Source organism: Sinocyclocheilus rhinocerous, unplaced genomic scaffold, assembly GCF_001515625.1.
Source record: "Sinocyclocheilus rhinocerous isolate Xijiao unplaced genomic scaffold, SAMN03320098_v1.1 scaffold1065, whole genome shotgun sequence".
NCBI lineage: Eukaryota > Metazoa > Chordata > Actinopteri > Cypriniformes > Cyprinidae > Sinocyclocheilus > Sinocyclocheilus rhinocerous.
In genome coordinates this window covers 319,014-346,442 of record NW_015628720.1, presented here as the reverse complement: position 1 = coordinate 346,442, position 27,429 = coordinate 319,014, and the positions used below count along the sequence as shown (strand labels likewise).

At 34.2% G+C, this 27,429-nt stretch overlaps 1 protein-coding gene across 1 annotated transcript in view; it reads right to left on the bottom strand.

Annotated features, from left to right (window-relative positions):
- Positions 1-27,429, bottom strand: part of LOC107738356 (PH domain leucine-rich repeat-containing protein phosphatase 2-like) — a 78,195-nt gene that overhangs the window by 29,486 nt on the left and 21,280 nt on the right. Inside the window, exons 4-6 of the mRNA XM_016550103.1 lie at positions 5,299-5,489; positions 3,699-3,824; positions 913-1,067 (exon numbers count right to left, since the gene is read on the bottom strand). Of these exons, the coding sequence (XP_016405589.1) occupies positions 913-1,067; positions 3,699-3,824; positions 5,299-5,489 (472 nt within the window). The remainder of the gene's footprint in view (positions 1-912; positions 1,068-3,698; positions 3,825-5,298; positions 5,490-27,429) is intronic.

Genomic DNA, 27,429 nt, shown 5'->3' with positions numbered 1-27,429 from the left:
TTTTAATATTTTCACTTAAATTTTAAAGCTCCAACCATTTTCTTTTGTTTGTCATTTTTTTAAATATGTATATCGAGTTATTTTATTTATTAGTTTAAGTTTATTTAGTTTTAGTTACTTTAGTGCTTTAAGATAAACAAAAATGAAAAATAAGACAACTTTATGTTTTTTATATTTCATTTCAGTAAACATTTATTTTCAAGTAACAATTTCTCGATCGAGAAGCCATTTCACCAAGGAAGAAAAATCACAATTCCCATTTCATGCCAACTTTAAAAGCCTCCCCACTACCCAGTTAATGCTCACCGTCTATTGAAACACAAAAAAATAGATATAATTTAAACTGTCAATTACATCACTCTGCATCACTTTATTTACACATAACTGTGGTAAACAATTTAGGCTTCTTATAAATTTTTGTTCTCTTAATTTTGGGGTGAAACATGACCTAGGCGTTTCTTTTGTATTGAGAAATACACATGTTTATTGCTGCGTCGTCATCTAAAGATAACCGTACCATTTTAAACACCACTAAACATAGTTGATGATTAACGTGTGATAGCATCATCTCTTCAGTATGCTCCCATTTAGTGATGCTCTTATTGCTTGTGTTTGCACAGAAGCGGCTGTCATTGACATAAGTGCATGCACAGAATAAATAGCTCTTCTACCATTTACACGGAGTCTGTGTGCACAGCAGCGCAGCGAGACACCACATCCCAGTGGAAACTAAGTTTGTGATTATGCAAAGAGCATTTAAGAAAGGTTTTTCTAAAGTGCACCTAGCAGGAATACATTAGCTCAGTTCGCTGTCTTTCTGTGCACAATTGACATACAGCAGACAAACCATCACGAAGCCCCACTGAACAGTAATATAATAAGCATAAAGATTGTATCTAATGCTGAATTCACCTGCTGAAGTTGATGAGTCCTCCAGGGCCGTCCAGACTCATGAAGTTGTGGCGCAGGTTGAGGTGTGTGACGTCCTGGCAGTAGAAGAGATACTCAGGCACTTCCTCCAGACTGTAGCAGGACAAATCCACCAGACTGATAGTCTGAGACACCACCTACAAAACACACAGCTCATCAACATCCCGCTCTTTACACACCCATATGCTGCGATACGGCTGATATCAAAATAAGGTTATGCATGACGCAAAGCCTAACCATGGGAAAATCAGTGTACTGCAAGGCCTTGGCTTCAATGCTTTATTGCTTGAATTAAATGGTGGACCAATGGTAAAAGACAACCAATGTTATGCAAACATGTATTTATTTATTTGTTTATTTAGTTAGTTAGTCCAATAAACCATTTTCTGACTGTTATTTCATGTCAGGTTTTTAATACGAATTACAATCTTTTGTTCACCAAAATGACCGTGAATTTAACGGTAAAAGACTGTATAAATGCTACAGTAAAAACCTGTTAAATGGTTAACGGTAAATTCCCCTACTATATACGGTGAAAAACTGTATTGGACATTACATGTATTGGACATAAATTTTACGGTAGTATACCGTTTTTGGAAGTGAAAAAGACCGTATAATTTACAGGGAATAACCGTAAATTGACATTCCCAGAATTCCCTGCATTACATTCAAATTTGATGTTTTTTTGTTGAAATAACGGTTTCTTCTTAGTTTTTTCTTATCAGTTTTGTATATTAGGGTTGTGTGTTACACCTAATGTTGTTAAATAAATGTTTATTGCATTATTTCAGTTTCATGTGTCTTACCATGATGGTGTTTAGTGTTTGTGTGAATGACACTGTGCACCTTCTATATATGTTATTATTTAAAAGCTGCTTGTGATAGGCCTTGGTTCATCATGTGACTTTCTCATCACCACCTGCATTTGGTGGTTATCAGTGTATTACAAAGGTACAAAACAGATTTCAGTACTTCAATAGGTTGGTATATTAACATTATATCAGTTAATGAAATTACAGTATTTAACTGTAAATGTAAGTTAAAACCGTAATGTTTTTTGCATTATTTCAGTTTCATGTGTGTTACCATGATGGTGTTTAGCGTTTGTGTGAATGACCTTCTATATATGTTAGTATTTAAAAGCTGCTTGTGATGGGCTTTGGTTCATCATGTGACTTTCTCATCACCACCTGCATTTGGTGGTTATCAGTGTATTACAAAGGTACAAAACAGATTTCAGTACTTAAATAGGTTGGTATATTAACATTATATCAGTTAATGAAATTACGGTATTTAACTGTAAATTTAAGTTAAAACCGTAAAACCTAAAACGTTGCTACCGTATTTTTTAAATACGGAAAATTTTACGGAATTTTTTTTACAGTGTAGAGTTTATTTATCAGCTACATTAAAATGTGGTTCCATCCAATCAGATTTTTAAGCTGCAAAAATCATTGTGGTGACATCATCATTCAGTCAAAATGCCTTAGGATTATAATGAAATAAAGTCTTAATATGATACAGAAGCAGTTTAGCATAATCTTTATTCATTTTATTTATTATTTATAAAAAAGGGTTAAAGTAGGAAAGCAACTTTACTTATAAAAAATAAAAAATATTTTTTACAAATCAACTCTGCTTTAAAATATTACTAATATTACCATAAACAAACTCTAAAAATGCATAATATTTGTAAATAATAATAATAACAATATTTTTACTTTTGAAAATATATTCAGGGAAAATGTTATTAATGTTTTACTTAATAGTCACGCCACTTGACATTTTCACAGTTACTAAATCATAACTTTTGTTATCATAACTTTTGCACATGGTACAATATAAAAAAATAAAATAAACAATAATAATTGCCTCCGACCCCTAAATGTCTGACTTGTACCACTGTTATTTCAGTATTATTTATATACTATTATAATATTTATTAATGTTTTGATTTAGCTTTTATTTTTATATTTTCAGTTTTAGCAATTTTGTTATGCGTTTACTATATTTGTTTATTTTTAAAAAATATATTTTATTCACCTTTATTTTTATTTCAGCTTCAGCTTAAACTCAACTCAAACTTAGGTTTTAGGTTTAGGTTTTTCCATCTAATATTTAGGTTTTATTTCAGCTATATTTCAATTGAGAAAAATGATTTTTAATCATTTTAGTTTTAGCCAACAATGACTTGAACTGAATTGAAAGGCTCTTTTATTATGGAGTCGATCAGAGCTCACAGCACAACGGCTGTAGCGACGCACATTAGACACACAAAACACACACAAACGCTCTCTTTCTCATCTATCATGCCACCTCAAACAGCCCTTTACCGCAGGATCACCCTCGCACACAATTGTGCAGAATGCGTTTTGCATTATTCAAGACGGTTCTGGCGTTGGGCCGCTCTCGGTGCTCTCCAGAGATGGTCAGACCTCATTAGACTCCAGAGACGCAGCCGGAGTTTGGAATGCCAATTAATTAGGTGATTAAGACAAATGAGGACCAACCGAGCACAGAGAAACCAAACATAAAAGCAAACATACAAGTTCAGGACAATAAATGTGCGTGTTCAATACAGACAGCCGTTTCAGCAAAGCTGTTCACTGCAGGCGGCGGGGACGGAAAATACAAACACGTACAGTCTGTGAGGGGTTTTTTATTGCAAAACTGAAAGAAGAGAAAACACTGATCGGCTGTTGAATCACTGTGGGCCTGCTAATGAAATCTTAATGCATGTCTAGATTAGATGAAGCACATTCACTCACTTTAGAAGCCTGCCGCTGCCAGCGCTGGTAGTCGGTCAGCGTGTCAAAGTTAACGTAGTAGGTCTGAGCCTGCGGTCCGGCGGAGCTGAACATCAGACAGTGCTGCCTCCGCTTCACCTCCTCCACCTGAGCCAAGAAAGCAAGGTTTCACCTGTCAACTGTTGGTAATGGAGACACTACATGCTTTGAAAAAACGTTTAGTTCTTCCTCAGAAGCAGCTATTCTGCCTCAGATATTATGGAAATCATATGCTTTCAAAAATATACTTAAAGGAATTAAGTAATCCACACGACTCCAGTCCATCAATTAACTTCTTGTGAAGTGAAAAGCTGAGTGTTTGTAAGAAACAAATCCATCATTAAGATGTTTTAATTTTCATTTTAAACCATTGATTCTGACTACAATAGGAGTCCATAAAATGTGACCCTGGAGCACAAAACCAGTCTTAAGTCGCTGGGGTATATTTGTAGCAATAGCCAACAATACATTGTATGGACGCATCCATACATCATAAAAAGTGTTCCACACGGCTCCAGGAGCTTAATAAAGGCCTTCTGAAGCGATGCGTTTGTGTAAGAAAAATATCCATATTTAAAACTTTATAAACCGTAATCTCTAGCTTCCGCTAACTGTGGTAAGCACGTTCACGAGAGAGTGGCGTTCCAGCGGATGACGTAGGACGTAGATGTAGCATAAGCTCCGGTGAGAAGTGACGAAAACAAAACACCGGTCACGAACTAGAAATACAAACCAAGGATTTGGAAAGAAAAATGGAGGATTTCGATATTAGCCAAGAGGAGACTGGTTTTCCTTTGCTGTAAACAAAGCTTGGATCTTGCGAAACTAGCATGTTCTCTAGCTTAAGAAACATGGATTTGTTTCTTACAAACATGCAGCTTTTCACTTCACAAGACATTAACTGATGGACTGGAGTGGTGTGGATTACTTGTGGATTACTGTGATGTTTTTATCAGCTGTTTGGACTCTCATTCTGACGGCACCCATTCACTGCAGAGGATCCAATGGTGAGCAAGTGATGCAATGCTACATTTCTCCAAATCTGATGAAGAAACAAACTCATCTCCATCTTGGATGAACTGAGGGCGAGTAAAAATGTTCATTTTTGGGTGAACTATTCCTTTAAGTGTGAACTAAATGTAATATGCTTTGAAACTTGATTTCATGTTAATTAAAATTAAAATTAAATGTAATATAGTGCTTTTTTCAGCTTATATGCAAGTGCATTTCCTTTCTCCGTCACAACTTTTTAAACTGAAGAATTCATGCAAGTGCTCGACTGCCAGACGTCCACTTGAAGTGTATTACAACAGACTGAAGCTGAAATGATTCGGAGCTGGAAGTATTGTGTGGGGTAATCGACAGCATGCCACACATACTGTCCACAGACATAAAGTGGAAAACAACCCAGAATGTTCCTTTAACACACACTGGAGAGAAAGGTCTGATTGTCGTGTGTCTCCCTCCCTTCCTTCCTCATCCTCATTCACTCACAGCTGTGTTGATGCATCTGCTCTCTGTTATCTGTTCCTGGAGCCCGGGGCGCGCGTGTGTGTGTGGGTGGGTGTCTGTGGACCCCTACCTTCCCCCCGACCAGGGGTAGTATGTGCATCTTGCCGGTCAGGCTGTCCTTGACAGAGGCAACGATGAGACTCGTCCCGCACAGGATGACCTGCCGCTCGGCCCATTTATGGAGCTGCGTCTTTCCCTTCCTGACGCTGAACACGCCTTTCAGAAGAGTCCGCTCCTGCTGGTCTGCGTTCACCGGTTTCTCTGTGCAAACACACACACAACAGTCAACCAACTGCCATTTACAGTATATATGTGACCCTGCAACACAAAACCAGTCATAAGCAGCACGGGTATATTTATAGCAACAGCCAACAAAACATTGTATGGGTCAAAATTATCGATTTTTCTTTTATGCCAAAAATCATTAGGATATTAAGTAAAGATCATGTTCCATGAAGATATATTGTAAACTTCCTACCATAAATATAACGAAACTTAATTTTTGATCAGTAATATGCATTGCTAAGAACTTCATTTGGACAATTTTACTTTAAAGGCGATTTTCCCAATATTTCGATTTTTTTGCACCCTCAGATTCCAGATTATCAAAAAGTTGTATCTCAGCCAAATATTGTCCTATCCTAACAAACCATACATCAATGGAAAGCTTATTTATTCAGATGTATAAATCTCAATTTCAAAAAATGGACCCTTATGATTGTTTTGTGGTCCAGGGTCACATGTCACATGTATATATGTCAGAGTACAGATATCATTTATCAAACTAAACAGGTATATATTCCCACACAGAAGTCGATCCCACAATGCAAAGGTGTTCTGTCAGCGCATTTGTTTCTGTGCAATTGCTAGGGAGTTTTGTTTATTGAGTCAATGATGTAGAGGTCAATGGGTCAAAAGTGTCCTTTATGAAGAAGAAAAAAAAGTTCAAAACACATGTGACAAGTTCTTTGTCAAGTACTCTTTGTATTCATGTCGGTTTTGTATAGTTTTGGAAAACGGTTATACCAAAGTTTAATGAAAAGTTTCAATTTAATGACTCCAAAACTGTCATGTGGTGTAACCATAAAGTCAAATGTAATAACATATTTCCTTGCATCTTGAATACATACTTGCTTAAAATGTTAAAATAGTGGTGACACTTTATAATAAGGTCACATTAGTTAACTGCATTAGTTAACATCAGGGGTTAAATTGGAATTTGTTATGTGGGGGGGGCTCTATGGTATCGAGCTCATACATATATACACTGAACAAAATTATCATACAGTAAAACTGCACATTTTAGAGTGGTCTTTTATTGTGGCCAGCCTAAGGCACACCTTTGCAATAATCATGCTGTCTAATCAGCACCTGTGAGGTGGATGGATTATCTCGGCAAAGGAGAAGTGCTCACTAACACAGATTTAGACAGATTTGTGAACAATATTTGAGAGAAATAGGCCTTTTGTGTACAAAGAAAAAGTCTTAGATCTTTGAGTTCAGCTCATGAAAAATGGGGGCAAAAACAAAAGTGTTGCATTTATAATTTTGTTCAGTGTACTATTTAAATATGAATCCTGCATTTTCTCTGTGTGAATGAATGGCGCAGATGCGCAGTTTAATTTACTACACACGTGGCGATGTCAGCATCTGTTGTCTCACTAAATGAGGACAGAAATACAAGAAGAACATCTCCAAAATTCTTCTGAGAGTCACTTCATGAGCATTTCACCATTCATTTGAGTAAAACTAGTGTCATAACATATACACACAGAAATGTAAAGGTATTCACGGCAACCTGTCAAAATAAAAGTTCGGTTTGACTTGAAGACATTGTGCCAGAAATATATGAATATTGTTACTATTGTACTACTACTACTAAAATTATTAAACTTATTTTTTAAGTAATAATCACACAATATTTCTTCCATGTTTTAATTTAAAAAGTAAAGTTTATTTAATTTTCAGTAATTAAAAGATAAATGAAATTAATGTTTTATGCTTTCATTTGACAACCAGAAAAATCTAAATACACAACACAGAATTTCTGAGAGGGAAAACCATCTCAAAAGGCTATTTTAAGAATTAATTTTAATAAATTAGGTTGGGGTTTTTTTTTTTGCATTAAAATAATTAGACATGCTAAAACAAAGAATTTGTTAACACTAAACATATGGTGGGAAAAAATAAAACATTTCATAGGGCCCTAAACATGTAATTTTTGTTAAACTTTTAATAGATTGATGCGAGATTGTATATATTGAAATTTTTATATATTAAAAGAGTAAAGAAAAAATGGAGTCCACGAAAATTAAAACGGGGAAAAAAAATGAATTTGGGGGGGAAAAAATTGAATTTTGGAAAAAATAAAATGGATTTCATAGGGCCCCATGTATGTATGAATTGTATTGTTTTAATAAATTAATATTTTCCATTTTTATAGAGGAAAGGTTAAGTAATTAATTTTTCATTTAGTGGAAAGCGGAGTGGATGGTATTTTGGTAACCTTTTGAATATATATTTTATTTTTATTAGCAGCCCTGGTGTGTGACATCATATCCTGTTGATGATATACAATACAGGCAACATGTTTATTACCAACTAAAGCTAAAGTTAATATCATTTTCAGTAACTAAAATAAAGCTGAAATCAAATAAAAAATTATATTTAAAAAATCTAATTAAAACTTGAAATAAGCTGAATTAATAAATTATTAAAAATAAAATGGAAATATTAATAATATAATGTAATATTATATTAATTATACTAAAATAACACATACTGGTTGCAGGGTCTGAAGTAATTTGCATGCTAGTGTATAGAGAGGACAGAGCTGCCTAAGGAACAATTGTCTGTACATCGCGCACACACACACGCACGCACACACACACACACACACACACACACTCACACGCACACACGCACACACCCTCCGTGGGCAGTAGCAAGTATAGAGCAGAAACAGAAAGTAATGTCATGCATCATGTACAGCTCAATCATTAACCAATATAGGTTGTAACTGTAGATCAGCTCAAAGGCTGGAGAATTTCAGATCATTACAAACAACATACATTTTGCAATAGTTATTAACCAATAAGAGTATATCTTAAACTGAGTTGAAGCTTCACCAATCTTTGGATTTATTGGTGAAGTCTGCAATATTCTGGCTGTAAGTAAAGCATGCGTAGGTTGACCTTCTGACGAGTGTAAACACTGTGACACTGTGCTGCTTTCAAAACACAGTTCTGTTTGTTTGAGCTTTCCGACAACTTCTGACTCGAACACTGGCCTGTAACGCCTGTAATAAACCACTTCGAGGAGGAACTAGACGTTTAATGCATACTCTGCACACTGCGCATTGTGTACTTCCTAATTCCTTTGAAAATAGTAGCCTATGTGACATGGTATTCTACATGCTTTAACCTTTCAAACAATAATATATGTCACATGACCTCCTTACACTGCATGTTCTAAGTAACCATCTCAGAAACATGTTTTTTTAATGTAAAAAAAAAAGGTCATGACCTTCGGAAGGTTTATATATGGTGAATCTGCCACATACACTATATAAATTCAATTTAGTTCAAGTCAAGTTTATTTGTATAGCGCTATCACAATGCATATTTTTGTACTGTGCTGTTTAAAGGCAGCTTGTACAGAAAATGTCTGTTTCAATGTTACACTCGACTATTTTGGCAATATTTTAATGTTTAAAATTAGCATTTAATGTTTTCTTTTTTGACTGAAATATAATCAAAAATGTATTACATTAAATTATTACAAATATTGTAAATGAGTAACTTAGAGAGAACATTAAATGAAGCACTCTTGAGAGTAATTTTAGCATTATTTACACACTATTAAAGTAGCCTAATCATTAATATTTTGAGTTAGTTTTTAATTTTAATATTTAATATTAATTTTATTTTAAATCTGCGGTCATTTTGTTTTGTGCTTTTGTCATTTTTATTACTTTGACTTTTGTTCTTTATTTTTTGATATAGATTTTTTTCATTGCTATTTTAATTGGAGTCATTTTAGTCCTTTAACTTATTTAGTTCACAAATTTTCATTTAAGTCATTTTAGTGTACATTTTCTGCATTAGTTTACATTTTCATCTAATATTTATATTTTACTTTATTTCGTTTTTTTTTTTTAATGGTTTTAGTTAATAACAACACTGACTCAATCATTTGGTTCGAGAGCAGGCTCTGAAGACTCATTTGCTTGTGAATCAGACTACACTAGTCGCACTGCATCTTTTTTTTGTCTGCAGCCTGCAATGACATCTCAATAAAGACATGTGTTCATTTATCCTACGTTGTAAAAAAAATGATCATAATGTTAATGGTCTTTTTTTTTTTTTTAAATGCTACAGTAAAATCCTGATAATTGGTTAACAGTAAGTTCACTGTATACAGTAGAAAACTGTAATGATCTCAATTTTAATTGTGTTTTAAGGTTGCTGTCTGGTTAAAAAATAATAATAATAACTTTAGTAATTTGGTATATTAACATTATTTTAGGTAATGAAATATATACACTTTTTACTGTAAATTTAAGATCAGTCTAAAAAAAAACGGAAAATGTGGCCATCGTATATTTAATGGTGATTTACCGTAAATTTCACAGATTTTTTAAAATTATTATTTTTACATACCGATAACCTTTTCTGTCATCTAACGGAAAAATTTATAATAATTTAATAACACTTAGAACTTCTAAATGAATATCCATTTTTCATACTGTATATTACTGTATATAATTTTGTGATGCCTAAATATCACCCATTTTATTGCTGCATCCCCAAATATATAAAAAAGTCTTAAGTCTATAAAAAATGGAGGAAATTATAATTAAAAATATAAATACTTAAAATTGCATATAAATAAAAAACATGCAATTTTTAGCATTTATATTTTTTATTACAATTTCCTCCGTTTATTGTAAAAAACACATTTTTATTATTTTACACTAGATTTTGACGGAATATTTCATCTTGCTTTAAACATTTTAAATTATAGTCTGCTTATTGTATCAGCCAGAATTTTAATATTGCTGCATCCCTATTCAAATGTTTTAGAACAACATATGCATATGCAAATTTACATTTACTTGGCAACATGGCTTTTTCAAAGCAAATACATAAATAAACTGTTATTAAATTTTAGCGAAAGCCTTGAAAAAATACTGAGATGGACTTTCCAGCTTACTCTCCTCACATGCACTGACACATACACGTGCAATGGCACTTAATGAGCACTACGTCACCAAACCCATTTCCATCCGACATCTAAGAAAAATAAAAGCCTGCCTTGTCAGCAGAGATCTGACCGCACGTCTCTGCTCATTCTGCTGGATGACCACCTCAATGAGTCATGGGAATCAGTGACACCAGAGCTCATCACACAGCAATGCCAAAGTGCTGACGCCAAACGAAACACACCACACCAACCAACCAATAACCGTCAGCACAGACACTGGATGACCAACACAAGATCCAGCCCAAAACAGACACAGAGTGAACTCACAACGGATTCATTCAGGAATAGGGTCATTGCTCGGAGAAAGAAAGCTAAAAGTGCTAACTTCAAATACTCTGTGTTAAGAGAAAAGACAGCTGATTGTGACTAGGGTGAATCCAGACTTTAAAAACAGCTTTGTGGGCAAACCATGCTTTCAAATGACTGAAGGAACAAACGTCAAGGCTGAAATAGCTGCTTACTCTTTCTAGGGTAAATCTCTCTGTAAACACGTGACTATATTCATCACAGAAAACATCAAAGAAATTATTATTTATCTATTTATTTGATTGATTTATGGTGCATTGTGAACAGCGCTATTATTGATAACTGAAACAAATTAAAAATAACTGATTTATTTATAACTATTAATTGAATTGAATTAACGGAAATTTAATTTAAAACTGCAATTAATTAATTAATTAATTAATTTAATTAATTAAAATGGAGCTGAAATGAAATAAAATAGTAGATGAAAAACATCTAATATTTATATTTATACTTAAACTTATTTCAGTCAGTTGCCATTTCTATAAAAAAAAATAAAAAAGGTAATGGTGACTTTCTCACAATTCTGAGTTTTTTTTCTCAGAGTTGCGAGATATAAACCCACAATTTCAAGTTATAAAGTCGGAATTGCATGATATAAACTCGCAAATCTGAGAAATAAAGTCAAGTTAGCAAAATATAAACACTTTGTTTCTCTTTATTTATCTGATTTGCATGATTATATCTCACAATTGCGAAATAAAAAGTCAGAAAGTCATAATTGCCTTTTCATTATTTATTCAGTGGAGGAAACAGGCTTCCATACATTTCTAATTGGTAAGTGGAAGTACTAAAATTACTAAAACTGAAAAAAAAAAAACTACATAGAAACACCAAAATTGACAAAAACAACTGACAAAATTACTAAATTACTATTACTTAAACTAAAATAAGTATATTTCTTATAAAATAAGTCTGTCAAACGATTAATCGTGATTAATCGCATCCAAAATAAAAAAATTGTTTACATAATATATGTAATAATATATCTATATATAAATACACACACATGTTTAATTCAATTCATTTTTTTTTATGAAATTTGACCCACATGATAAGATTCACCTGCTCTAGGAAATCTTTAATGGCTAAAGAAATCCAGATCAAAACAGAATATCAAATCAAACATCTTGTCTATCAAGAAGGGTGTCGGCAAGCACTTCTTAATATGCAGGATGCATTTACTTCTGTATTATCATGGAAATCTAACGTAGATATGTAAGGATGGGCATATTTCACCGGACAATAATTGTCACATCATATGATTGCATTCCCATCATTCAACCAGGGGTGCTGGAAATCACATGACCCATGCCATACGAGTGACTGTAAAGAGGAGTCTATCCTAGCGTGCTAAATCTCAGTGAGCTCAGCTGTCTGACGTCATAGCGAGCGATCTGGAAAAACACGGACAGAGAGACTGAAACTGTACAAGCCACAAGAGCGCAGAAACGAAATACACTTTCCTCCTGAATCTCCGCTAATAGAACAACACTGTGACTGAGTGATAATGCTCTGAGATGCATTAGAGGCCAACGCGATACGCTTTTCATGTGGTAAACAAGCCAGTGCTCAATTACACGCAGGAATCCTGGAGAAGAGCCTGTCTGAGAGCAGATGAAAGCCTTCGGTAGTGGAGGACGCCTAAATGGCAATCCTGGAAGTCAATCTTCAGCTGTACAGTGGCTGCCAGACAGCAAAGATGTGGCTCGCCCACATTAGAAAAGCCCACGGTAAACCCATTCATCCTAGTCCTGGCCTTCATGCCTCCAGCAGATATTACACATGATGATGCTGTTACTAGTCCTGCCATGAAGAAGAGTGAGAGAGAGCCATGAAACCCTTCATTTCAAGTGTAAATGCATCTGAATGTTCAGGCCACATTTGCAAACTTTAGTCCTCCCAAATGGAAAACTTTTAAGGTCCTTGCACACGGAGTCCGAAAATTTTGTATGCGTTTTTCCGTTTTTTCGTATTCGTCATCCTTTCCTATCAAAATGCTTGCTACGGATGCGAAAACGCAGAAAATCGAACCTGATCCGAATTTTTTTATGATGGACGAAAGTTTCTTTGTTTTATTTACTTTAAAAAAAAAAACATTTTTTGTACAGTTTAACAGCCGTTGCCTTTTACACGACAATCAATGAAGCCATTTATGTCTGACTTTAAATTTATTGTCACTCAGAATTTGCTAGTAAATTTCACAAATAAAATTACAAAGAAACGGCAAGAAACTTTAAATTAAATGTGATTCTAAGTAGAAAGACTGAACTAGTATTTTTTTTGTTTCACAACATGCTCCAATAATCTTCAAAAATTCATGTTTTACAGTTTAACAGCCATTGTCTTTTGCACCACATCGCCGAAGCAATATCACTTTGACTTTAAATTTATTGTCACCCAGAATTTGCTAGTAAATTTCACAAAGAATTACAAAGAAACTGCAAGAAACTTTAGATTAAATGTGATTCTAAGTCGAAAGACTGAACTAACTGCAAGTAACATTGAATTAAATCTGAAATTTTGAAGTAGAAAGACAAATTGTATTTTCTTGTAAAACATACTCCAATAATCGGTTTTATTTACTTAAAAAAATATTTTTTTACAGTTTAACAGCCGTTGCCTTTTGCACCACAGCCACTTTAGCCACCTCTTGTTTTCGGTTTTTACGAGCCAAGCGCAGCACAACATCAGCATTATCAGGGAAGTTACATTTGCATATAGCACAGGAGTGGCATATCAGATTTATATATAACATACACTGTAAAAAAAAAAATCTGTGACATTTACGGTAAAATACCGGCAGCTGTGGTTGCCAGAACTTCACCGTAAAAAATATGGTAGCAACATTTTAGGTTTTACAGACTTAACTTAAATTCAAAATAAAATATCGTATTTCATTAACTGATGTAATGTTAATAACCAACATATTGAAGTACTAATATCTGTCTTGAACCATTGTAATGCACTGATAACCACCAAAAACTGGTGTTGATGAGAAAGTCACATGATGGACCAAAGCTCATCACAAACAGCTTTTCTAGGAGCTACTTCTATATAGATGGTGCACACTGTCATTCACACAAACACTAAACCCCATCATGGTGACACACGATACTGAAATAATGCAATAAACATTAATTTAACAACAGTAGATGTAAGATTAAAACCTAGTGTACACAACTGATAAGAAAAAACTAAGAAGAAACATGTTATTTCAACAAAAAAAACATCAAATATGAAGTGTCATGCAGGGAATTCTGGGAGTGTCAATTTACGGTTTTTCACTGTAAATTATACAATGACTTTTTCTTTTTCACTTCCAAAAACCGTATTTTTAACAGCATTTTACTGTAAAATCACATTAAATGTAATAACATTTATTCACCGAATACAGTATGGAAACTTACTGTTAACCACTTAACAGGTTTTTACTGTAGCATTTTTACAGTCTTTTACCGTTAAAATCACAATCATTTTTACAGTGTATCTATATATGTAAACAGAATGTGCAAATTAAGTCAAGTGACTATGTGGCCCTAAACCATAAATGTACAGAGCAATACACAAATTCTAAGCTCACAATACAATGACCAAACACACAGTTTATATTATATTATATTATATTATATTATATTATATTATATAGATTTATTTTATATTATAGTCAGATGGTAACACATTTACAGCAAGTAAGGATCAATCGCATTTTCAGTGTCAGATCACTTCTCCATAAACCTGGAAACTCTACCGTAAAAAAATAGCTTGTTACACAAAAATGTTGGTCATTTATCAAACGCAACTCCTTTGTACTTTCAAACTATTATTATTTAGCCAATTAATAATTAAACCTTTTTTAACTATTATTTGCAGCTAATAATGATTGGCTGGAAAAATCACAGTATGCGTGTTGAAATCAGTGTTATTTTAGTATCACTGATATACTATTATAGTTTTTGTTAATAGTTTGATTTAGATTTAATGTTAAGTTTATAATATTTTAAGTAAGTTTTCTGTGTGTTTTTTGTAATTTTTATTAGTTTTGTGTTTTTGTGTAATTAGTTTTAGTTATTTTAGTACTTCTACTTCAACTAACAATAACAAGAATTGCTGACTTGGTAACTAGCTAAAATAAAATAAATTTATTTTTTGTATTTCCTTTTATTTCAGTAAATAAAATTTCAAGTAACAAAAATGCTTTTTATGGCTTTAGTTTTAGCTTTAATTATAAATAATAGCCCAATGTGAATCTGACACATCTACGTCACTTAATTCACTATTCACTTAATGATTTCAAACTAGGGCTGTGCGATATGGACAAAAAAAACCCTATCGCGATTTCTTTGATCAATATTGCGATTTCGATTTTAATCACGATTTTGACACACACAGACATGCTTTAGTCATTAATGCATTCAGTGTGAATTTGAAACATATTTCAAAAACCTATCGCGATTTCTTTGATCAATATTGCGATTTCGATTTTAATCACGATTTTGACACACACAGACATGCTTTAGTCATTAATGCATTCAGTGTGAATTTGAAACATATTTCCAAAAGAAAACCAATTAGAGCTTTATCAAAAAGCTGTAACATGTCCCTAGAACAGACATAAGGCAAAATAATCACGAAGTAAAAGTGTAACAAAATGTCTCTAGAATAGACATATGGCAGAAAGAAAAAAATCCCGTGTGAAAGCCATGTGTTGACTGTTGACTGTGAAACAGTAGACTTTAATTATATGCATTTATGGTGTAATTACTAAATTTCCGTGTCAATCCATGTTAATTTTTACCGCGAATAATACGCGGTCACTTTAATTCAGCGCGTGCAGCACAGCAGAAATAGACTTGCGCCTGTGTCGAGCTCGTCCGTCCGCACTCATTGAGTTTGTATACCGCGGTTGAGTATACTTTGAAAGCTGTGCGGACGCGGCTGTGCACGAGACGGAACAGAACGCGGAGAGTGAAGTATACCCGGGCCTATAGACTCCGTGCGGAAACGATCGCAGCATGGCTGCTGCAGCAGACGCACCGCTCCTGGAGCACACTGCCGGACCTCAATCGCATGCAGTGTGAACGCTCTGATCCGTTAACATGGGCGCGGAAAAAATACGCACCACAGACGGAGTGTGTGAACCTGGCGTTACGTTTGTATGCCCACCCAGTCTGTTCTCGTGCTCCATTTAGGCGCTGCATTCTGATTGGTTCAGATAGCATACTGCGGGAGGTGGGGGGCGTGGAAAATCGTGCTATAAAGCGATTTAGAAATCGCGCAAGCTCAAATCGCGATTTTATGACGATTTCGATTAATCGCACAGCCCTATTTCAAACCTATAAAAGAGTACAAAATAGACAGAAATAAAAATATTAATGAAATGAAAATTAATGTGTGCTATTATTGTCTTCCATTATGTGCAACAGGACCATACGCTACCACTTAAACACAAAAAAAGAATTAATATTTAATTTTATTTTAATATTTTATTTTTCTTTATTGCATAGCATTTAATTGCAAGCATGACACCAGGGAACAAATGCAACTCCTGCTTTCAGACAATGCAAATTATTATTCGCAATCAACACTTCTGATTAAAATTAAGTCCAAAATTAAATAAATTACACCTTAAAATGAAAAATAATACATGCTAATATATTGTCTTCCATTATGTACAAAACACAGCATGTGTGTTATCGCCTCAAAAATTGTGCTCTATGCTTTGTAACCATTTAATGAAGCAAATCAACCTTTAACTCTCTCATTAACTTTCTCATTGCAAAAAAAAAAAAAAAAAACTTTCTTCATTGAGGTTCAGCATGGACCAGCTTCAAAGAGTTTGGCCTCCATCAAAGAACAAAGTCTTGAAATGATCAGACTCCTGCAGAGTTCAGAAATAACATCCCCCGTATAGAGCAAAGATGAATAGGTGCGCTTGTTTAACTCATATAAAATAGCATAGATTGAGCCGGCTCACAGAGAGACCAGTCGGGGCGGAAGTACAGGTTTACTAAGCACTCAGCGTGAAGCCCCACTAATAATAAACATATACTGTAACACAAGTGACGGACTTTGTGAGGCATTTTCATCGGGACAGAGAGGAAAATGAACACCAACCCTGTTTAAGCAGAAAAGCACAGTGATCTTGAATATGAAGAATCAAACTAATAGTACACATGTCAAGGGTAAAGACTGTATAACTGCCTTCCTGAGGGACTCAAACCCCCCATGACCACTCTTGTTATGAATAATGGGACACATCCATTTCTTTTTTCCCCTTTTTATGAGTTATCCAGCTAATTAATGCCATGATGCAATACATGCAGCTAAAATGTGACAAATAGTAGCAGCCATTACTATAATGTCTCAAGTTAAAAATACATGCGTTAACACTAGTAGGTGTTGCTGTTACTTCCTATTTCTTGCAAATGCATTAAATTTCAATGTATTAATTCACCGCTGATCTCAATAACAAAGTGAGAACAGCTACATTATTAACAAGCACGTTTGTTGCCAAATGGGTTGTATGCCCTCTCTGATTTGCCTCAGATCACTCATCAGACCACAGATTCAACTAACAAAAAGCACCATAATATACTATCATAATAGGTTTTTGCACATACAGTACATTATGAAAATATGAATATAGTAATATGTGGTACATGCACTTTACTCTTGAAGATTTCCATTTTGCTTTATTAAAACAGCAACTATGACGTTAAAAAAAATATTTTTTAAGGAAAGAATTTTCCTTAATTTTTATTCTATCAAATGTCTCCTCCAATCAAACTAAATGCCAGAAGATTTTTTTTTGTTATTGTTAACTATCTATAAACTATTATCTATCTACAAACTAGTGCTGTCAAATGATTAATCATGATTAATCGCATCCAAAATAAACGTTTTTGGTTGCATAATATGTGTGTGTACTGTGTATATCATTTATGTATATATAAATACACACACATGCATGTATATATTTCAGAAAAATATGTTATGTTCATATATTAAATATATTTATTTATAATATAAATTATTAGAATATAAATATAGACATGTAAATACATGTAAATATTTTTAAAATATATACTGTTATATATGCATAATAAATATACACAGAACACACACACATATTATGCAAACAAAAACTTTTATTTTGTATGCGATTAATCGCGATTAATCGTTTGACAGCACTAATACTATTGTTAAAAACTATTGTTTTTGTTAACTGAAATAAATCTGAATAAATTAAAGCTAAATATTAAATTTATTAAAGCTGAAAGTAAACAAAAATATTAAAAAGGCAAAAAAAAAAGGCAATGCACAAAAAATTATAAAATTTAAAAGATATTAAAAGACATAAAAGAAGCTCATTCAAAATATTAACAAATATTATAATAGTATATAAACAAAAACTTTTTTCACCCACAGTATTGATTATTTTAGTTTAAAAGTAAATCACTCTAATAATGGCCAATTTAATAGTAATAATAATGATTATGCTAAGTGATATCTTGATATCAAAATCCCAAATTGCCACAGTATTATGTTGCAATACCATCACTGTGCCACAGAACTCCTGAAGGAAACGCCTGAACGTACAAGCATTATGGGATCTGTTATGCTCAAATCTTCCCACATCTCCTCTTGCCTATGCAGATACATTAAATAATCTATAAGACTCCCATATGTGGATGACGTGCCGTCACAGAGGATAGTTATAGGGATGACAAACCTGTCAAACAAAAAAAGTTTCACATCTGTGATTGCAATATAATTACTCTCAAGTTCTTGTCACCATGCCAAACGTTTTCAGATTCCCAACCAGCTCTCTCGATTTTACAGACAGCTTCAGTATTTATTTACCTGAATATTTTCTATTTCAAATAAATGTCAAGACTTTTAATTCAGCAAAACACTGAATATGTTTGCATGTCCTCCAGACAGGTCTCAGCTTTCAGTTTCTCCATCTACTTCCCCCTGAAAAGTTAAGGCTCCTCACAGATCAATACCTCATTAGTGGCTAAATCCAGCACCGCAGATGATTTATTTTTGCAAAGCCACAGCAACAGCCAGTGGATTCCATTTCGAGAAAATATCAAAATTAATATATTGTAAGGAGCTTTCTATTTTTTTTTTTTGCAGCTGCACTGTACCTTGAACCGTCTGCTGGGAACCATTACACAATAACACACCTTACAAAGATAAAAACACAGCATTCACCGTGACACAGTGAAAGAGATGAACGCAAAACAATCACACTAATTTGTTGTTAACATCAACATACTAACATCTATTTTATGTTGTTGCCTAAACAAAGAGATAAAATGAGCATTTATGACTCTTTTATGAAACTGGTCAGGCTGGATCATGACTGACACCTTAAATTCACTCTGCTCTGCATCTTTGATTGTCTATCATCTTACAAGATGAGATTTGGAGGCATAAAAACAAACAGAATCACAAAAGGTTTTGACCAGGCTGCAGCTCTCATCTGTTCTCTCACTATTTATTCTGGTACATAACATGATGCAAAATCATATTCAACACAATGGCCGCTTCAATTGCAATTGCGCTCTCTTCTGCAGGCACACTTCCGTGTGAAAAGATACAGTCCCTTGAATCCCTTGTGAAAAAGAGTACTTATTATGGAAATTATATATTTTTTATAGAATATATTTAAGTGTGAATTGAATGTAAAGTTTTGGGACTTTTGGATAGTTCACCCATATTTACTTGTTTATTTTTTCATAATTTACTCACTCTCATGTTGTTCCAAACCTGTATGAATAAATTTTTTCTGTTGAACACAAAAGAAGATCTTTTTGAAGAATGTTGGTAACCAAACAGTTGCTGGTCCCCATTGACTTCCATAGTATTTTTTCCATACTATGGAAGTCAATGGTGAACTATCCCTTTAAAGTTGTCACCGTGACACAGTGAAAGAGATGAACGCAAAACAATCACACTAATTTGTTGTTAACATCAACATACTAACATCTATTTTATGTTGTTGCCTAAACAAAGAGATAAAATGAGCATTTATGACTCTTTTATGAAACTGGTCAGGCTGGATCATGACTGACACCTTAAATTCACTCTGCTCTGCATCTTTGATTGTCTATCATCTTACAAGATGAGATTTGGAGGCATAAAAACAAACAGAATCACAAAAGGTTTTGACCAGGCTGCAGCTCTCATCTGTTCTCTCACTATTTATTCTGGTACATAACATGATGCAAAATCATATTCAACACAATGGCCGCTTCAATTGCAATTGCGCTCTCTTCTGCAGGCACACTTCCGTGTGAAAAGATACAGTCCCTTGAATCCCTTGTGAAAAAGAGTACTTATTATGGAAATTATATATTTTTTATAGAATATATTTAAGTGTGAATTGAATGTAAAGTTTTGGGACTTTTGGATAGTTCACCCATATTTACTTGTTTATTTTTTCATAATTTACTCACTCTCATGTTGTTCCAAACCTGTATGAATAAATTTTTTCTGTTGAACACAAAAGAAGATCTTTTTGAAGAATGTTGGTAACCAAACAGTTGCTGGTCCCCATTGACTTCCATAGTATTTTTTTCCATACTATGGAAGTCAATGGTGAACTATCCCTTTAAAGTTAGCATGAAACAGAAGTTGCGATAGTTTTTTCTTCCTTATTGTGACGTATATCTGAGTGAAATGGCTTCTGGAACGTAGGGCGGGATTTCAACCGTCGCTGGGAGTTTGATTGACAGGCGATCTGACCAATCATAATGCCAAATCCGCCATTTTGTCCGACAAGCAACCCAAACAGGAGAGTTAGATTAACGTCGGTGAACTATGGTGTCTTGTCAGTTTTCTGCGGTTGAGACAACATAACACTAATGTTCATTCATGTTTATTTCATGCTATAACTAGTAGTAAAGAGGAAGAGATTATCTGTTCACGTGCTGCTTGAACTGAGGTGATTGTGTTCTAAAGCTACACACAGTCAATCAGTGAAAAATACATTGCAGGTCAAAGAGGACACTGACAACGCGCCGACAGACAAGACAGAGCAGGTCTCAGCTTTTAAATTGTCATTTTTTAAAAGAAATTCAAACTATAAATATAAAAGAAATATTTTTGGAGCTCTTTAAAGTGACAGATCACTGTAGCGCCTCAGTTCTAGCGGTTCAAATGTAAATCGATCTCTTCCTGCTAGTTATAGCATGAAACACACATGAATGAACAGCAGATGGTATGTTGTCTCAACAGCAGAAGGACGTCAATACACCATTTTCAAGTTTGACTCTACTGACGTTAATCTACTCTCCTGTCTGGTTTGTTTGTCGAACAAAAAGGCGGATTTGGTGTTATGATTGGTCAGATCACCTGTCAATCAAACTCCCGACGAAGGGTGCTAAAAGCCTGGTCACTGGACAGTCAGTAAAGTCCAACCCCTTTTTTGAGTCTTACATTATGAAGAGAAGAGATGTCATTGAAGGAGGGAGGGAAGGTTAATGTTTTTGATTAAAAATAATAATAAATAATAAAATAATTATGTGCACGGATGAATAATTTATAATAAATATTTTAACACCGTGTAAAAATATTACAATTGTAATTTTTGATTTCATGACTAAGTGCATGTTAATTGCAATTAAATGAAAATGTATTATAGTTTACATTTATATTACATATAACAAGTTGAACTTTTTTTCTTAAGTAGGACTTAAGTACATCTTTATATGTAATTTCATAATTACTTCTATTGTCTTTGAAATACTGTTAAAGTGTACTGCTGAATGTACTGACAGGCATTTATGGTAAAATAAAATATACTTAATGTCTTTAATTGAAACATCATTAATTAAACCGTTTTTATAATTACACATTTATAATGATCAAATTGTAATTAAGTTCATTTAAAAACTTTTTAAAAAGTAATACTGAATAACACCTTTGTGTACCTAAGTATGTTAAGAAACAATGACGAAAGTGCACTCTTTTTAAGTACACTTAAGTTGCAAATTATTTCATTACTATCATATACAAGTATACTTAAATTAGTTAAGAAACACCCATGAATCTGTACTCTATAAGTAAAGTACACTTAAGTGGTCTTTTATTTCATTAATATTATATTACCTGCCAGTATAGTTTGAAAAAAAAAAAAAACTTAAGATTTGAAGTACACTACAAGTGCACATTTAACCCAATTAAACGCACTTCTTTTCCACAAGTGATATCATACTCAAGTAGTTGTTTTACATCTAATAGAAATTAAAAGTATTTTTGATAAAAATGATGTAAACTTATATTTGCTCACATTCTGTCAGTCTTTCCTTGGTCAATGCATGTTTGTTTATTAATATGTTGTTTCATTTCATAACGTTTTCAGCTACCAATAAAAATGCATTACATATCATTCCAGTTCAAATTCATCCTGCACTAGATTTCCACAGATTTACAACCAAATCAGCTGAGAAAATGCATCCATATATTACATCTGGGCCTGAAATCTGTAAATTGCGTAAATTAAATAATAACACTAGTAAATGAGACACAAATGTGTGAGTACAGCATTCAGCACCTGAGGGTGTGCTGACATTATTATTATTATTATCACAAACAGAGTTTGATTTATTCTCATCCGTTGCATCATCAGCCCTATTTCAAAAGCTATGCGTTATGTGATACCCAAGAAACTATAAAGCCTTGCGATGTAAAATAAAAACAAGTGAAAATCAATAGCTGGCTTGAGTAGATCAATGCAACTTTGTGATAAAGTAATATTACCAAACTATACGATATTGATTGTCTTCCTCACCTCTGAGATGTCGGGACAGTTTTAGGACAGCGAACACACAGCACTCTATTCCACTAAGTCTCACCTGTCCCCACAGTCATGGTGTACAAATGAGGAGGATGCAGGTCATCCGTTCAGTCTCCGTGGCCATATATCAGGCGGACGTGCGGGACTGTACCTCACCGCCACGGCCCTGACAGGACCTGAGGATGAGGAATGGTACGTCTCCGTTCCCCTGCGACCCTGACAGATGGGCATTTACTCACTGCCCCAGACCCGGAGCCGTGGGTTACTCAGGCCCAGAGATAGTCTGCATCTAACAGCAGCTGCTTAATTGCAATCAGGAAGGACAGTATGGAGGATGCATCCATATGCAGGAAATTTTATTGCAGTTCATGAAAGCTTTCCATTATGTAATAATGCATCATTATTGCTTAAAGATAGGGTAGGTAATTTCGGAGAGGCTCGCAATAGCAAGCTAGCTTTGAAAGCATAAGATCCCATCCTCCCTGCAAATGACTCTCCAAAGTCACGCCTCCTCCAAAACACATGAACGAGCACAGACAGACCAGAGGCTAACCAGCGACAGGATGAGAGACGAGATTGGTGGAGGGTTGAATGCAGCACTGTCAGATTGCCTCATGTCTCATTCACTGATGAGAAAACATTACAGTACTGTTTAGGGATGCAACAATACAGTCAGTCCACGGTTCAATACGTACTTCGGTTTTTAACCACAGTTTTCAGTTCGGTTCGGTTCTGATAGCTTGGCACATCAGAGTGTTTTTTGCAACAAATTAACAACAAAAAAAACTCCTGTAAACCTCTGTACACTGGAAAAAGTGTGGATTATTATATGTCTGCTTAACATTTCTTTTGAGAGAGGTATTATTTTTCAGATTTTTACCCAAAATAGGATGGATTGGCCATTATTGAGCGCTATAAACACATGTAATATGCGTTTCATTCATACTGGATGCCAGAGGGCGCCCTCGTGCAGAAAATCCACATAAGCATCATAGAAGTAACACTGATGACCTTCCAGGAAATCCCTAATATGGATCAAGGAATCGTTATTGTTGTAACTGAATAAAAAAATATATATATAACGTTAAACGTTTTGAATAATGAAATGTAAGGAAAATAAACATTTGCCTGCAACAATATATTGTTTATCTGTTCTTCAAGCCATCTCGGGTATTTTCATAATGATTAAGTATATTTGTAAGCCATTTCTAATCACATAGCCTTTATTACAGTATAGAATATATTTTCTGCCTCATTCTGTGATCAGAAGCCACATCAGATCACAAAAGTAAGCTATTTCAAACACTCGATGTTGTGAAGTAAAAACAAGTTATAATGTTCTCTTTTGTTGGACAACAGGTTTAGAAAGGCTTATCATTGCATGTCATTACAAGGGAAGATGCTCGGCATGTGTTGCTTTTTCAAATACAAGCGGAGAGGCGTTTCCTCATCTCAGCATATGAACTCACGGACACACACACAGCCAATTCTGAGATAAATAAAACACACGGATATTATTTAAACGCAAAACCGAAAAAACGCAATTTACAAGTGCGTATTGAACCGTGGATGTCGTACCGAACGGTTTGAAATTATATTGAGAATTGTGACATCCCTAGTACTGTTACGTTTCTAAGTTAGTCTAGGGTAAAAAAATAATAGGGACCCCCATAATAAAGCACATAATAATACAATAATAATAATAATAATAATACCCGTGATGTTATGCAAAACATTTTGTTTTACGTGGATATTGGAACGCGAGTGAAGTCCAGGCTACATAATAAATAATAATCTGCCATTCAAATACATCGCGAATACAGAAGCATTTGATTTAGTGTGGCAATAATAATAATACAATAATAAAACCTTCCTGCAATAGCGTAACGGAACACGCTGATGATGTATCATGTCTGTGTGAACAGGGTGCAGGGAGGTATGCAAATACATACATTGACAGGCAGGTAGGACAGCCTATGGTAGCCCTCAGACCGAGGGATATGATTGGATGATCATTTTATGGTCCTTCACCTTTCACAGACAATATAAATACATATAAATTAATTTCTGTCATGACAACTCTTGGAGTGATTGGCATGGTAATGTACATGACAATGTTAATGTGTTTGGTTTTAGCGGAATAGATCTGCTACGCTGCTGCTGCTGCTGTGGCAGGGCAAGTACTGAGACCTGCTACTGCCAATACATCCACAACATGCTGCTGTGAGCATGTAAGAAATATTGCTGCTGCACATACAACATATGAAATAACCCCCATACATAGCATACATTAATCACCCCATAGCAGATCTATACAGGTGGAGCTGGGGAAGGTGGAGGGTTTCTGAAGTGCGCTGCAACTGCAAGCACTAACCAACTATTTGATTGTTGAGCAGCGAGCTCATTGGCTGATGATACAGGAGACAACCCACCAGCTGCGCCATGTGATAATGATGTCATTATATCAGACTGAGTTTGACCTATCGGACTGCGGCATCTAGAGTTTCATTCCAGAACTTTGGATTTAGACCACTTAACTCAGTGATTTCCATCAGGATGTGAAGAGATTGTTGCTATGTTATGTTATGTTATATAAAGGGATAGTTCACTGAATGAAAATTCTCTTCCTCAATATGTTTCAAACCTCATTCCAGAACTTTGGATTTAGACCACTTAACTCAGTGATTTCCATCAGGATGTGAAGAGATTGTTGTTATGTTATATAAAGGGATAGTTCACTGAATGAAAATTCTCTTCCTCAATATGTTTCAAACCAGTATGAGTTTCTTTCTTCTATTGAAAACAAAAGAAGATATACTGAAGAATGTTGGTAACCAAACAGTTGACGGTAGCCATTGGCTTTCATTGTATGGGGGAAAATGTTATAGAAGTCAGTTTCTACCAGCAACTGTGACAATTTTCATTTTTGGGTGAACTACCCCTTTAAACGTTTGAATTAGCTTTATTTTTACAGTTTTAGTTTTCATTTTCATTTAATTTAAATAATGATATGTGCTTTTTTTTTATTTGTATTTTAAATTAAATACATTTAGTATTTCAACATTTCAGTTAGTCAGGTAACATTTATAATTTTTCCAAGTTATTTATTTATTTATTGTTTTTAAGTTAAGTTTATAGTCTAAGCTTTCAAAGTTGAAGGAATTAATCTAATATTTATATTTTATTATATTTCAGCTTTTATTTCAATTACTGAAAACAATTTTTAATAGTTTTAGTTTTAGTTACCCAAACATATCTAGGAACCAGAATATCTTTGGTTATGTTCACACTGCGCAATATTCAAATGTATGACAAAACTGTGGAAAATGCTGCACGTAATCAAGTCCATTCATATCGATACTGAGCTGAATTCATCATGCGTCAGACATTGCTTTAGGATTTATACATTTGTGCAGAAGCTGCGGCCAAAACCGCTCACTTGCTTACTCATTCACCATTCAGTGCATAGTGAATGTCACATTAAAGCCACAGGAAACAAGAAACAGGAAATGACATGATAGAGAGGACTCTGTAGACCCTCATGATTGTGTGCCATGTTCAATAAGCCTCCTACATACCTCATAACTCTTACTCTGCCAATTTATACAAGGCAAGGTAAGCACATTTTTATGTGGTGCAACTCTACAAAAAAATAAATAAAAATTTTATTACTTTTTTCCATTATGGTCACACCACATGATTTTTTGAGTCAATAAATTAAAACATTTCTTAAAAATGGTATACAAATTTTTCAAAACCTCATATCGATACTGAGCTGAATTCATCATGCGTCAGACATTGCTTTAGGATTTATACATTTGTGCAGAAGCTGCGGCCAAAACCGCTCACTTGCTTACTCATTCACCATTCAGTGCATAGTGAATGTCACATTAAAGCCACAGGAAACAAGAAACAGGAAATGACATGATAGAGAGGACTCTGTAGACCCTCATGATTGTGTGCCATGTTCAATAAGCCTCCTACATACCTCATAACTCTTACTCTGCCAATTTATACAAGGCAAGGTAAGCACATTTTTATGTGGTGCAACTCTACAAAAAAATAAATAAACATTTTATTACTTTTTTCCATTATGGTCACACCACATGATTTTTTGAGTCAATAAATTAAAACATTTCTTAAAAATGGTATACAAATTTTTCAAAACCATATAAAGCCAACATGAATACAAAGTCTGTTACAAGGAAAGTGTGTCTTTTTAATATATTTCTACTTAGTAATTTAGTCATTATTACTTAGTCATTTTAGTGCTTCAATGTAAACCTTTTTTTTTTTTTTTTAAATCATTCCATATTTAGACAACATTTTAAGTTGCACTTTTTCCCATTCTTAGTCAAAATAAACGTCTCGGTATTTATATGGCCTTTGGTATTTCTAAGACCTTGCCTTCCTTTTATACTTCATTGACCCATATGTGTGTGTGTGTGTGTGTGTGTGTCTGATTTTAGAGAAAATAATGGTAAATTGCAACAGTACTTATATGTACTGATTCATTACTCGGGTTTTCTTTCTTGACAGAAATGGCCAGCAAAAAAAAGCATGATGGTATTACCATGGTTATCTGGATATGATACTATGGTAATACCTTGTTTTGGATATGACATGGTATCATTTAATACCGTAGTATTACCTTCCGATACAACTTTGTTGTGGTACTGACAGTACTTTTTTGATGGAAGGAGGAAAAACACATTTTGCTGATGCTTTTTTTTTCCAATATAAAAAAAAGCAGCCAATCACATCATCAGGAAGAGGTTTGTACATGATGGATGCTGGAACAAAAGCTTAATTGGCATC